The sequence below is a fragment of the Heloderma suspectum genome, chromosome 6, assembly GCF_057233095.1.
Source record: "Heloderma suspectum isolate Gila_16-S chromosome 6, 16-S_ref, whole genome shotgun sequence".
Lineage (NCBI taxonomy): Eukaryota > Metazoa > Chordata > Lepidosauria > Squamata > Helodermatidae > Heloderma > Heloderma suspectum.
The window spans coordinates 28871557-28885986 of NC_139463.1; the positions used below are offsets into that span (position 1 = coordinate 28871557).

Below are 14430 nucleotides of genomic sequence, written 5' to 3' on the forward strand. Positions count from 1 at the left end.
ACGGCTAAAGTAGGGATGCAACTGGTGTAGGAGACGCCATTTGCATCCCTGCTTTAGCCGTGATAGGCTACATAAATATTTACGTAGCCTATCATGGGCTACCGTAGGGACACAAATGTCAACCCCTACACAGGACGCCATTTGTGTCTGCACCAGCCCGGCAGTGGCTGGAGGCCCCACCCCAGATCGGTCTGGCTGGCGGCTCCGCACCATGGCCGCAGAGCAGAGCCGGCTGGGCAGGATTCTGTGGGGGGGAGGACTGGATCGCCTTCCCCCCAGAGGATGCCCCGACCAGAACCAGGTAAGAGATTCATACATCCCTAGTCGTATTGCTCTAACAGTCAGGAAGTTTTTCCTGATGTTCAGCCCGAATCTGGCTTCCTGTAACTTGAGCCCATTATTCTGCACCCTGCACTCTGGGATGATTGAGAAGAGATCCTGGCCTTCCTCTCTGGGACAACCTTTCAAGTACTTAAGCAGCGCTATCCTATCTCCCCTCAGTCTTCTCTTCTCAAGGCTAAACATGCCCAGTTCTTTCAGTCTCTCATCATAGGGCTTTGTTTCCAGATGGTCCCTATCTGAAAAATGGGATAAATTTTTCTAGAATGTCTTTTACATGCTTAATTGCATATCAGTAATGGAACTGTTGTCTGCAGCTTTCCTCACCTTCTTGAGTTACTGTATTAGTTCCTGCCTTCTGCTTTTGGCACATTAGAAGGTTGGAATGTGTTCCCACAAGGAACCACACACTGATGTACCATTTTCCACCATATTATTCCTTCGCAACGTCTGGGCTCTTCTCATGTACCACTGAGGTTTTCAAGCACAGAGAGCTTCCAGCTTTCAGAGAGCTGCCTGTTTTCATTTGTGAAATCCTAGAGCAAAGTGATTTTTTTTCCCTCTGTGTGCTGTCAACTGTTTCTGTTCCTGGGGTTCTCAGCATAGTGCTCACTATGTCCCCAAACACCTCTGTTGTCACCCACCAAGAGGATCCCTGCCCCTCCTAATGTATTTTTAGACTTCTAAAAGGTATAAATTCAGAGGCTGGTGTCTTGCAAATTGAAGCACCAGACTCCATCGCCATCTTTATTTCCAAGAATGCAGCTGGGCCAAACATGGCCCTCAGAAACATTCATAGGAGAGAGAGGAAATGGGGGAACATCATTTTGAAGTACACCCATCTGCCCTGGAAAAATGTTGGGAGGGGGGGTTGATAGCAAGAGAGAGAGAGAGAGCATTACCAGTTTGCTTTCTGTGTATTTTGTTGTGCTTTGTCAGGGCAAGTATGTGGTTTGGCATTTGGAGCTCAGACCCCACTTCTGTCTTGTACATAGGTACTTAGGTTCTTGGATAAGTTACTTTAGTTTTAGTCATGAGTTTGCCTTTTGGGAAATGCATGTTGGAGCTGGTTCCACAGAGTGGTTTCATGTTTTGAAGTTCAGGCCCTGCCTCTTCCTTTTACTTTGGTTCTTGAGTAAGTCACTGTTGCCCTCACCAATTAGTCTTCTGGGAAATGGATGATTTGCAACTGATCACTCCCACCACACCATTTTATGAGAGTACCCACAATGCACTCTCAAAATTCTAAATGTGCCCACCAGCCCCAAAAAGGTTGGGGACCCCTGCTCCATAAGATGGGGACATTGGTCAGAGCCTTGAGAGATGATATCTGAACATCTGTGGTTTTCATTACAGTGAACATTTCTCATGACTCTGTTTTATTCTTAATATGATAATTCAGTCATTTTTCTCTTTCACACTGATGTTACTTTCCTACAAGTTGCTTCCCCTTGGCAATAATACCATCCCCCCTCCAATATTTGTGCCAGTTGTCTTTAATCTCCCTGCATAAATTGGTCCTCCAGGATAGCTGTAGCTCTTGATGCATATCCACGATAAACTGCCAAGTCATAGAAATGCTAGAGGTGTCTCTTTCTCATCCTGAAATTGGTACTAACTCCCCCCACCCTTTTTGTCTCTGGTACCATACAACTGGAACCAGTTAAAATGCCTATAAAAAACCATGAGACAGTGTTGTGGCTGTGGCCCTCTGTATGTTCTTGGACACCAACTTCTATCAGCTACAGCCAGCATGGCCAGTAGTAACTGAGGCTGGGAGTTGTACATCAAAATATGGAGGGCCACTGGTTCCCCACTGCTGCTATAAATGTAACATTTATATTCAAATTAGCATTCGTTATTATTGTTATTGTTGTGAAAATTATTATTTATAATAACCCATCTTTATGCCCAAACAGAGCCTCCCAGGTGGTGTACATGGGGTCACCAAGGTGGTCTCCTCATCCAGGCACTGTCCAGTTCCAGATCTGCTGAGCTTCAGCAAGGTTTTGCTGTATCATGCATCTTCAGACCATGCCATGGCAGTTTTATGTTTGCTGTCTCGGTCTTCCATGGATGTTTCAAGTGCTATATAATAAGCCAAATATATTGTAATCATAGTAATTGACACCTGGGTACATATATCTTATTTTATCTGAGAACATTTGGCTGGGATTGGTCGGTGAGCCCTGTTATGTGAGACATTTCCTTTCTTTTGCATTTACAGGGAATGACAATAGTGAAACTCTTCCGGAGTCTATCCCATCTGCTCCTGGGACACTGCCCCATTTTATGCAAGAGCCGGACGATGCCTACATAATTAAAAGCAACCCTATAGTGTTACGCTGCAGAGCCAGGCCTGCAATGCAAATCTTCTTCAAGTGCAATGGAGAATGGGTCCACCAGAATGAGCATGTCTCTGAGGAGAGCATGGATGCAAGTACAGGTAAGGGAGAGTTGGGCTTCTGCATGGCTTTAAATTTGTCCTCTGTTGTTGTGGTTGGAAAATGTAGGATGGCCAGACTGACCAGAATATGAGCTACTTTACCCAAAGTTTATTTTAGTTTTTTGAACTTGGTGGAGATGCAGTAAAGCCACCAAGGGTTGATTCTCTTTGAAAGGGATTTTGCTAGGGGGTATTGGAATACTGGACAGTGAAAATTGCAAAAGAGCATGTTGTGTATAGTTACAAACTATTTCCAGGATATGTTGACTGGAGAACAATGTGCAATTAACTCAGGTCCCTGAGCTTAGGATGTGAATTGGTCACAGGAAAAGCATTTTTGTTCTGCTTGCATTTTCCCAGCAGCCCCAAGGATGACTCCAAGAGTGATGAAGCCCTTCATAGGCTAAAGTTTCTTATAGGACGGTTAACCCTCCCCTCTCCAAATGTAGTTACTTGAAAGAGATGCTGGGGTACATTAGGCATAATCAAAAAAGGAACAGCTGCACCAACTGAATTCCCTATGTGTTTTGACACTGATGTTTATGGGGGGGGGGGACTTCTTAGAGATATTTCTGGAGGATTCTCTCTCCCAAGCAAGGGAGAGGGAATCCTCCAGAAGAATCTCTAAGAGATCCCCCCCCCCAGCTTGATAAACACCAATGTCAAAACACATTGGGAATTCAGTTGGTGCAGCTGTGCCTTTCTTGATTTTGGTTTCCAGCCTTACAGTTGTGTTTTCTGATCCCTATTGGTATATTAGCCATCTTAGGAGAGGCAACCTTTCCTCCAGTCATGATATTTTATATATACACGCGCGTGTGCATGCGTAACTGTTTTACAATGCCTATATAACATTTGTAATGTATTATTTTGGGTGTCAGGAATATATAGGCAACCAAACATAATGTTAGTTTTTTGTGATAGTTTTGATTTTTTAAAAAAAAAATGTGTGTGTGTGTATATATATATATATATATATGCAGTGATCATTGGCGAGGGCCAAAACAAGTGATCTTTGTGATTGCCGGGATCCTCCAAGCACCAATTTGAATCTTACCTCCCTTTGTTTCATGTGCACATTTTTATACTTTCAGCCAAAAGGGAAAAGTGCATATTTTGAATGGGAAATATGCCCTTTTTAAAAAGAGCACACCAAAATGCACCTTTTCCTCTCATATAGTAAACCGCAAGAGTGTGCATTTATTTCAGTATGAACATGAGTTCAGGAATATGTGAGTATTTTTTGAAGAACATGCTTTCCTGCTTGCATTAACGTTCGGGGTTGCGATTGTGGCATGTCCACCTGATTTGCGAAAGTTAAAGAAATTCTTGTACATTCCTAGTGTTCATTCCACCACCAGTAATGGGAATAGTGCTGTAAATACAAAGAATTCAACCAGCAATAATCTGAATGAACTGAACAGATCAGAGAGAATTATGACTTAGGATGGGTGAACAAGTGCTGTTCACGTTTGCCCAGATTCCCTGAGCATCAATGTGATGCAAGTCTTTCCTTCAGTTTTCATGAGTGTTGGCAATCACTGTTCAGTTTGCATAAACAGGAAAATTGTGCAAATCAAATGTGATCGAACAGGGAAATTGCACAACAATGTATTTTTTTCAAAGTTGAACAACTTCCCCCCAAGTTTTCACTTTTGTGGGGGATTAGCACTAATGTGTACTTGTGTTGTCTCTATAAATCCTCCTAGTGAGCCAATTAGTGCTATTCTTCCGTCTGATCCCCTTTCTGGTTTTTGTGCTTTTCCTGTTGCTCCCTCCAGCCACTCTTTCTGAGCCGCTTGCTCTTGTTTTATCCTCTTTCTCTACCTTCGCTGCATTTAGCCTCCCCCCACCCCGCTATTGCCCAGTTTCCCTTTTGTTTTCCAGAAACCTTGGGCCATTTAAAGACTCCTTGTCTGTTGTCTTGATTCTCTTTCCCTTTGCTCAGCCAGCCACAACTGTGGACAGGGGTGTTGCGGGCATCTGGTTTGGGCTTGAAGCTATGTGATTTCTTGCTGGCTCAGCCCCCCAGATGCCAGTCCGCAGATCCCTTGCCAAACTGCCATTTTCCATAAGAATGGTGGCTCAGCCTTTTATGGAGGGCTGATTAGAAGGATGATTTTGTGCAAATGGCAGCTGTAAAGATCTCATTTATGTGAAATTACAGGTGTAAATGCTGTATTTTGCTATTTGTGCAAATTGGCCATTCCATAAAAGGCCAAGCCACCATTTTTATGCAAAATGGCAGCTCGGCAAAGGGGTGGGATGCTGCTTGCTGGGTGCCCATTGACCGTGTGGCAAGCAGGGTAGGGCAGTTGGCAGAGGTCTGACGAGTGGCACGTGAGGCGGGATGAGGTGAGTTCACCCATCCCTAACTGTGTCTTGTTGTCATTGCTGGGGGAATACAGGGGATTGGATGGTGACATCACCACCCCACAGCAGCTCCTCATATCCTGGCCTTAGGTAGAGATACCAGCTTGAAAAGTTCTACCAATATGCCTAACAGGTGTTCGGCAGCTAATGAAGTTAAATGGAGGAACTCCATTTTGCAGTAACAACATATCTGCAAAGCAAGGGCTGGAAGGGCTGGGAAAAATGCTGTGAAATGATCATCAGTTTTGATCAGGCTTTCAGCAAATCCTATATCCATTCTCATTTAGAAACATCTTGATAAGTATTGCAAACCAATTTAACGGTTGTTCTGCCTTGTAATTTCAAAACTCTGTTTTGTTATTACTTCTCTTCCCACTTTTCCACCTTAACTTCCCAGATTGCTAGGCAACTCTGTGTCTTGAAAATAACATGAAAGTATAAGATTCTCTCACAGAGAGGTGGGGTGGGGGAACAAGATGGTATTGTTTAATGGAGAGTACCATTAGGGAGCATGGAAGAAGCACATATTGTAAAGAGTATTGGAAATAAGGTAACCGTGTCAGTCAGATTCTGAAAAAGAGAGAGTATGTACCAATTGTCCTTTTGGTTTATTATTTATTTCCAGTTCAATTTTTGTAAAGGATTTAATAGTCACAACCTTTACTTCCAGCTACCTCCCATGTGTCAGTGCAGAAAGAGATATATTTCTTTATTTATGTTAATGACCATCAGTTTTGTGCATATTTGTTTTCTTAAGTCTTGAATTAATAGCAGAATGGAGTAAGATGGAACATCCTAAATATGGACTTAGAGCTGAGATAATGCATACTGCCAGTACTGACAATCTCTCAAGAAAATTATGGGGCTGGGCACAGACCATGGAAGATGGAGACTGAAAAGCATGACAGAAAATACATGAGCAAGTCTTCTTACCATCTCTTCGCACCCCCAATAATTTATGCAGCCCCAACAAATTGCATGGCTCTCCACATGAAATGGGCAATTTTCTCAGTGGCATCACACATTGAGATGGCATGTAAAAAAAATACCCGATCGATACTTAGAACCATTTCTATGCACACAGTTCAAAACATGGCAACAGCCATAATGTTCAGAAATTTAAGAAAGGCTCCACTCAGCAGTGATGACTGGCTGAACATAGTGCGCTCCTTCTTGATTTCTTTCCTCCATTTGGCATTCTATCTTGGTCTCTAGAAAAATCTGATTGATAAGTTATTAGGAGGCAGCAACTACCTCAGTTTGTATCTTTCTGCTTGGGACAAGCACATCACAAAAGCCACCTAAGGATTCCTTAGGACAGAATCAGTGTTTCCCAGAATGGTTTCATCCACACCTCCCTGGAGATGGGCACATTCTGGTGTCCACACTTCCCTGGAGAGGGGCACACTGAAGCATCCATCTTCCATCATGTCCGTTAAGATACTATGCTCAAGAAGCAGTTAGACGTAATATATTTAGTTAATTGAGTACTGCTAGTTACATCACTAGTTACATCACACACACACACACCCTGTACTTCCCTTTCAGGGCAAGGAGTTACATCTCTGACTCCTGGCTAAAGTCATGGCTACATCATGGCCTTCAATTGAGGAATCAGGCACTGGGAGCCTCCCCATTTCTAGCTTCTCCACCTCATGTTTCTTCCATACTGTAGCTACTCTAAAGTCCAAAGCTTGGCATTGCTTGGCATGCCTTCTAGACTCAGCAGATGTAGGTAAGTGAAGTTCAGGGAAGCAGCTATCTGGGGTGGTTAGAGCAAGTCCACCTTTCTCCATTTTCACAGTGATTGGAAAGTGATTGGCCAGAATTGCTCTTGTATGCTGGTCCCTACTGGTTTTTTCCCACCTCCCAACCGAGGAGTCTCTCTTCCCAGAGTTTGGTTCCCCACCTCCTCTCACTTTGCCTTTCTGTTCTTCTTCCCCTCTTATCTGTCTGTCACTTGTCTCTCTGTCCAGCCTCCTCCTCCAGAGTCTTCAGTCACTTCAGAAGGCTTTTCCTTCTGTTTCCCCCATGTTTTACTACCGCTCTTGCTTTTCAACCCTGCCTCAGTCCCACCCTATTTGTTACGCTTCAGCTGTGGCATTTCTATCCAGCCAGCTGGACTGTTGAGGTGTCCTGGTCTGTATCTTGCAGCCATCACCCCCATTGGCAGCCTTGATGAGCTGGTGAATCCTAATGGTCCCCCACAGGTGTCCAGACAGAATGTTACTTATTGAATGGGCAAAGGTAGTGGGGTTTCTTAACACCATCGACTTTTAGAAACCCCACGTCCCTTCTGCCAATCTGTAACTGCTTGATACACACATACACACACACAGGCATTACACAAATCACCATCATATATTATAAACTGATTCCTTGACCTTTGCCAACACTCCATAACTGTAACTGCACAATGTTTGTTTAAAATGCCCATCAAAGAAGCTCTGGCTTAACTATGGAAAGAGTATATCTAGAGTAGCCATCCCTGTCCTGGTGCTCTACAGGTTTCTTGGGGACTTTAGCTCCCATCATCCCTGACCATTGGCCATGCTTGGAGTTGTAGTCCAAAACATCAGGAGGGCACCAGGTTGGGGAAGGCTGATCAACAGTAACAGCAGTAGTTCTTGCTAAATGATAGCACAGTAAATGTATGTATGGAGATAATATAGCTTTATTGTCTTTAACATTCACAATCCCTTGAGCTGTGTCAGGGGGAAGTTTGAAAATACAGATAACAAATATGATAACTGCAATTGGTTTCTAGAGGCATCTGAGCATTGCGCACCTTATACTGTATATTCTAGGATTGTATTTTAATGCAAGACTGTATTCTCTAGTGTGCGTGTGTGTATATATATATATATATATATATATCTCAAAATCAACTGTTGTAATATCCTGGAACTACATTAATAATTATGACGATGGCGTGGTATCATCATCATCATCTGTATTTTGCAGTGTTCGATTGTCATCTTATTCCTCAGCTTGCTTTTGAAAACATTAAAAAAGTACTCTTTAATCTTTTTGCTAGGATGAACTTGCAAAATATGTTTTAGTTTCAATTAATCACTAGCTTTTAAAAATGGAATAAGTCTCAGCTTTTTAATTATCCACATTTAAATTACCAGTACAGGTATTCTAGCCTGCAGCCAGCTAATTTTCAGAATAGATGAATTCGCTTGCTCTTGCAACTGATGCTGTGTAGTCCCTTTAGTGTCACAGCTTGATGTTCCTTTCTTATTTTTTCATTGAGGCACAGATTGTAAAACAGAAAAGATAAGAACGTTCATTGTTACCCGAGTCTGAAGTTCAGAGCTTGTCTACAGGCCTGAAATTTCCCAGCCTCAGATTTTATAGTATAGAATAGGCATGTCAGGAATTACTCCCCAAACCTACCTGGTAACAAGAGGAGCTGGATCTAACTGAAGTTTCATGTAGTATGGATGGCAGAGCATGTGTTTAGAGTGTTTCCTGATCTGGAGATTGTTATCTGCCTTGGTCTGGAGGTGACAGGCACTTCTGGGGGATCACTGCTGAGGTCAAGACAGACAGAACTTGAGTGGACATGAGCATGGATGGCGGGATCTGCCAGTCTCAATCTTGTCTCGATTGATATATGTTTAAGGTCGAGCTTGTTCCATCCATTTCCACATGAGCTTGCAGTCTTTTCTTTTTCTTTTTCCCCCAAGAAATCTATATGGAAATTTGCTCGCTCTCTCTCTCTCTCTCTCTCTCTCTCTCTCAGAGTGTGTGCGTTTTCATTTTTTTAATGTATGCATTTTCCCAGCTTCTGTAACACAAGTTTTGTATCCAGTTTTTTTTCAAATGCACACGTTTTGTGTGCACTTTCCCCTAATATGCACATTTCTGTGTGCATTTATGCTGGGACAAGCTGCATTGCAAAGCTCACAAAAATATGGATTTGGGGTATGCAACTCTGTGTTTGCTTACTTAAAGGTCCAGCAGGTACACATTAGGCAGATCCATTACACATCAACCACCACCACCACCACCCTTTAATAGAGAGAATTTCTCACCTGTCCTTAGATATGAGGCATAAGGTGAGAGAGCCTGTTCTACAGCAGAAAATCTATGTGTGGAAGCCCACCCCTGCTGAGATCGTAAGCAGCTTCTTTATTTAAATATGTTTGTAAGCCACCTTGATGACCTAAAATGGTGGGAAGGTGGGATACCAATCTGTACAAATAATCAATAAATGTGAGAAATCCAGTTCTAATCCCTGCTGAGCTGTAAAACAAAGGTGTGTAATCCTAAGCAAATTGCATCCACGTTAATGCACTTCATAAAGTTATTGTGTGAGCTACTTGGAGCCACTGTGGTGGTGTTGGATTTAGGTTGTTGGATTTAGATTAGGGAGCTGTGGTTTCAAGTCCCTGTTCAGTCAGAATGCTTACTGAGTGATCTTAGTTGTGCTCTTTAAAAGCCACCTCAGCAAAAGCAGGACATGTGAGTGAACTGGGAGAAACAGAGTCACTTTTGCAGCAGAAACCCTTATGAGTGGTTAGGCCTGCATAATCTCCTCAGAACAATCCTGGGACAACTCTAAATAAAGTAACACTTATTTCTTTCCCTTATTTCTGCCCTGCATTTTCCCAATGAGTTGTAAAAATAAATGTGTTGAGTTTTTGTAAGGCGTTTCATGTGTGCTATTCTTCTCACAAATACGGTTTGTTGGGAGGAAAAGGGCAACACAATTTATGCTCCCTTGAGCTCTTTGGAGGAACAATAAGATCCAAGTGCAAAAAAGGTAAAGTAATTGCATCACACTGGCCTTATAAGTCCTCCTAAAGGAAATAGATCACAGTTGCTAGTCAATCAACCACACTATTCTCTTTTCAAGAGTGGCCCCAAGCCAAAATAGATATGGCAAATGGCAATGGGGGATCCACAGAGTAATTATTATGTATGCTGTTTCCCATGCAGCCAGTAGCAGCTGAGGAAGGGATTCCTTTTTCCATTCTTGTAAAATGAATTACAAGAATGCCTATTGAGATCAATGGGGGGTATCTAAAGTCCCATTGGAAATAATGGGAGCCAGGAATGCCAGTTGACAGGACAGGGCTCTATTGAATTCAGTTCAAGGTGCAGATAAAACAAGTTATGGATCTGGAGAGAGAGTAGAATGTGTCACACAGAGAGATCATATTAAACACATGAACAGGGTGACATGATGAGAGATGATGAGGAATAAGGCTCAGACCCAGGACTGGAATGATGATCAGTCCTGAGTCTGTCACTCTGCTCCAAGGGGCTGCAATGACAATCTGTCAGAGTCCACCAGTGCTATTCCCCATCATATTTCTCTGTCCCATAATGTATGACTCATTCCATTCTCCCACGGGATCCATTCCTTGCTTTATTTGTAGCTTGCATTTATTTCAATGGAGCCCTGAGAGGTCAACAGGCATTCCGAGCTCTTCTGATTTCCAATAGGCTTTCAGAAATCTCCTGCAGTTGTTGATGGACATTCTTGTCATTTGTTTTAGTATATCTTTTCCCCTGCTGGTGAAGGAAGGATTTTCATTGTGGAACAGCGGGTGTGAGAGATTTAACGCCCACTTCCCCAGCACAGTCTGGTCAGTTTTGCCCTGCCCCAGTTTTGCTGTCATCCTTCCCAGAAGGAGATCTGTGAACATGTCCTGCACAGTTGCTCCCTCCGGCATTGATTTGCATGTATCATAAAGCCAACCAGACTGTGGGCAAGGCTTCCAGTCATCAGACTATCATAGCCCAGAACCAAGAGCCCATGGAGACTGAGGTTTCCAGTGACACTGGCTTGGAGGAGAAGTCCAAGTCCTCAGTCCTTTGCAAGTGGGACCCTCCACCTAAGAACCTGCATATTGTCCACTCTATCCCTGGGAGGATTGTTGCCCTCTGACTCCAAGGACTGGACCTCAGACTCCTCCGGTGAGCAGGGAAGGCCTGAGAAGCAGTCCCCATCAAACTCTCAGACTCTCCCTCACCCCAAGAAGAAGCCAATGATTACATGAAAAGCACACCGGACCTTTAAAAGTACTTAAAGCACTTGAGAGGTGGGGCTCCCTGAAGGACTGTCCTGGCCTGGTTATAAACCCTCTTAATTGGTCTAGACCAGTGTTGGGGCAACTTGTCTTCACATCAGCTGTGGGGTTGTTCTTCATGGTCCTGAAATCTGAGGTGACAGTTTTTAGGTCAGACAGTATCTGCAGTTCTGTCCAGAGTACTGAACCTGCTCAGTGACAGCTCCTGCCAGCTGACCACAGCCAGTGGCGATAAATCACTGGCTGATAACAGGGCTGTAAACCTGTCCAAGGCTGGGAAGCGAAAAAGCGGCTTGTAGCAGGCTTTGTAGATGTTTTACCCAGGCAGTGAGTCCAAAGCGTCAAGGCAAAGAGAAGTCCGTTATCCCATCCAGGGTCCAAAACACACGAGGAAACACAAGAGGAAACACAAGCACGGCAGTGCACAAGGTCCGAGGCTGAGAACTGGCATGTAACATGACGTTGTTTCTTCAGCGGTCTCACCCCAGCCTGCCAACCCCTTTTAATGGCCATGACTTGAGGCAGCTGTATCTAATTACTTAGTCCTTCTGCCTCTGAGAGCCTCTCTGTCTTAAACGGACAGAGGCTCGCCTATGCTGCTCCAAGTCAGGGTGGCGGAGAATTCTGCCATGGACTCCAATGAGGCCGGATTCTTTAGAATGTGGCCCCCCAGAGTCCGTTGTGGAACAGACCATTCCCCCATCTGACATAGCTGACGCCATTTGCTTCCCTAGTCTTTTCATGATAGACTACGTAAACATTTTACGTAAATGTTTATGTAGCCTATCACGAAAAAGACCAGATGTCCACTATGCCATTTGCGTCCCTGGCCTTTGCTGTGATAGGCTACATAAATATTTATGTAGCCTATCATGAAAAGACCAGGGACGCAAATGGGTTCCGCTACACCGGACATCATTTGTGTCCGCACACCAGCAAGGCAGCGGACAGAAGTCCGGCTGCGGATGGGCCCAGCTGGCAGCCCCGCGGACTCGCCGCAGAGCAGAGCTGGCCGGGGAGGATTCTGTGGGAGGAACAGATCACCTCACCCCCCTATGGACCCCCCAGGTGGATCAGTGAGTGGAGTTTGTACACCCCTAGCTCCAGGACATGCAGCTGCCTTCGTTCTGCAGGAGTCAGTGGCATTTTGCCCTTTGGATTCTCTGGGGAGACTGCCCCTGGGCCTGGAACCTCCATAGGGGGTGAGGGGGTGAGGGTTTCTTCTGTGCTGGTCCCTTCCCCTGGGACTTGAGCCTGCTCTTCCCCTTCATCCTCGGCAGAGTCTGAGGGGGGCATGAGACTCTGTTTCCCAACTACATCACCAAGCTGACCTACTTGCTTTGCCCTCACATGGACCATCAAACAGTAGTGGTGGCAGAATCCATGATGGAACAGGACACAGGGTATCATGGGAAGGGGAGGGAACCAGGGTAGCCACCAGCCACTGAGACTCTGCAGAGTGTTGTTGCTGCTGCCCCCAGGATCACAAAACACTGTGGCTGAAATATGGGCTTGTTGGGATTCTTTTGTTCTTTTAAGAAATATTTTGCCACCTGGCTTCTCCCCCCAAGCTCACCTGCACATTTCAAGTGAGAATGTTCAGCTCAGCCTCGAAACAAGAAAGTAACAATAAGAAAATTCCTGTTTTCACACTAGGCAACCTTAACAAGTTCCTGATTTGGGTCGTCATAATACTATTTTTGTCAGCCTTTTTGAATACTTTGTGGGTCTCCTGTGATTCCTGCAGTAATTTCATGGGAAGATACAGAAGAAAGTTTGACTCTTTAAGGAGGGAATTGATGTGCCAACTTGGAGAGATAAATCACATGCTCTCCCCATTCCAGAAGAAGATTATTTATTTAGAAGGCCAGGGGCAGAAGTCCAAGTCCTCTAAAAAGGCCCACATTCTAATGGTGGAGTGATTCAAAAGCGAGTTTCAGACTTTTGCTAAAATAGGCATTTCCTTTTCCAGAAACGTGTGCTTTGGACAGTCTTTGTGAAAGGCAATGTTAAATGAAGAAGTAGACACTTGAGTTTCCCTGCTTTTTTCTGTGGCAAGAATGTCAGCATTTCTGAATGAACCTCAGCAACTGAACGAACCTCAGCAACTGAGCCCAGCAAAATGCACGCTGCCAACAAGAAATGCAATTCTGATGGTGAGGAATCTGTCCCAGTATCTAGGCAAATTCCCCTTTTAGCATCCTTCTAGTTTGGTATATTAATTTTCTTTACCCCCACCCTTCTCTCTCTCTCACACAAACAAACACGTGCAGGTGCACACACACACACACACACGCACACACACACAGCACAGTACATATTGTGCAAGGGGAGAGGAGCTGGAGTCTGTCCATGGCACAAGGATAATTTAGGCAAGGAACATGTAGTTTTGCTCCAAAGCAGTCGCTTTGCTGAATTAATTAAGACGGCAGAGGTCAATTCCATTTTGTTTTTATTTTATTATCTAAGCCACCTTGAGGATGCCTCTGGATGCAAAAATAATAATAATAAAGTGGCAGCATTTTAGAATGCTGAAGTCAGTAAAGTCAAGATTTCTTCATGTCAGCACTTGCTGGCCCTTTAGGGATGTCGCGAGTGTCTGGTTGGGTCTCGAAGCCTGGTGAGAAGTTGCTGTTTCGGCCCCCCGGACACCAGCCCGCACACCTGAGCTCTTGCCTGCCTCGCAGCGTGCTGACTCGGGCAAGAGCTCAGGCGCCCACTCCCTCAGCAAGGAGAAGGGAAGAAGGCAGCACTTCTCCTGCTTCCCTCATCCTTGCTACAGTGGCAGTGGCGTGGGAAAGGCTGGTCATTTTCCGTAAGTTTTCCTGGCCTTACGGAAAATGACCAGCTTGTCCCTAGCTGCCTCTGCTGTAGCAGGTGGGGGAGGAGGGAAGAAGGAGGCACCTATCCTCTTCTCCCCACCCCCCACCTGCTGGAAGCCAGGGCAAGAGGCTGGGGGCCGCCCGCCTACGCCCTTTTCCCCACACCAGCCCTTGACAGCCAGTGCACAGAAGAAGGGTGATGGCGGCACCCCAGCGCTCTCGCCCTGACTCCCTCTAGAGAAGGTCATGGTGAGAGGCTGGGGAGTGGCTGTGCCAAGGCCCTCCTTCCCCATGCCAGCCCGTAACAGCTGGTGCGAGAAAGAGGGGTGGCTCGTGCAGCTCACAGGCAGGCGGAGCGAGCAAGGAAGTTCGCCGAGCAGGCCCAAGCTGCACGAACTGCGGG

The 14430-nt window shown here is 45.0% G+C and overlaps 1 protein-coding gene across 1 annotated transcript in view; it reads left to right on the forward strand.

Moving 5' to 3' along the window:
• Positions 1–14430, forward strand: part of UNC5D (unc-5 netrin receptor D) — a 721393-nt gene that overhangs the window by 356097 nt on the left and 350866 nt on the right. The window contains exon 3 of the mRNA XM_084807245.1: positions 2567–2785. Coding sequence (XP_084663371.1) covers positions 2567–2785 — 219 coding nt within the window. The remainder of the gene's footprint in view (positions 1–2566; positions 2786–14430) is intronic.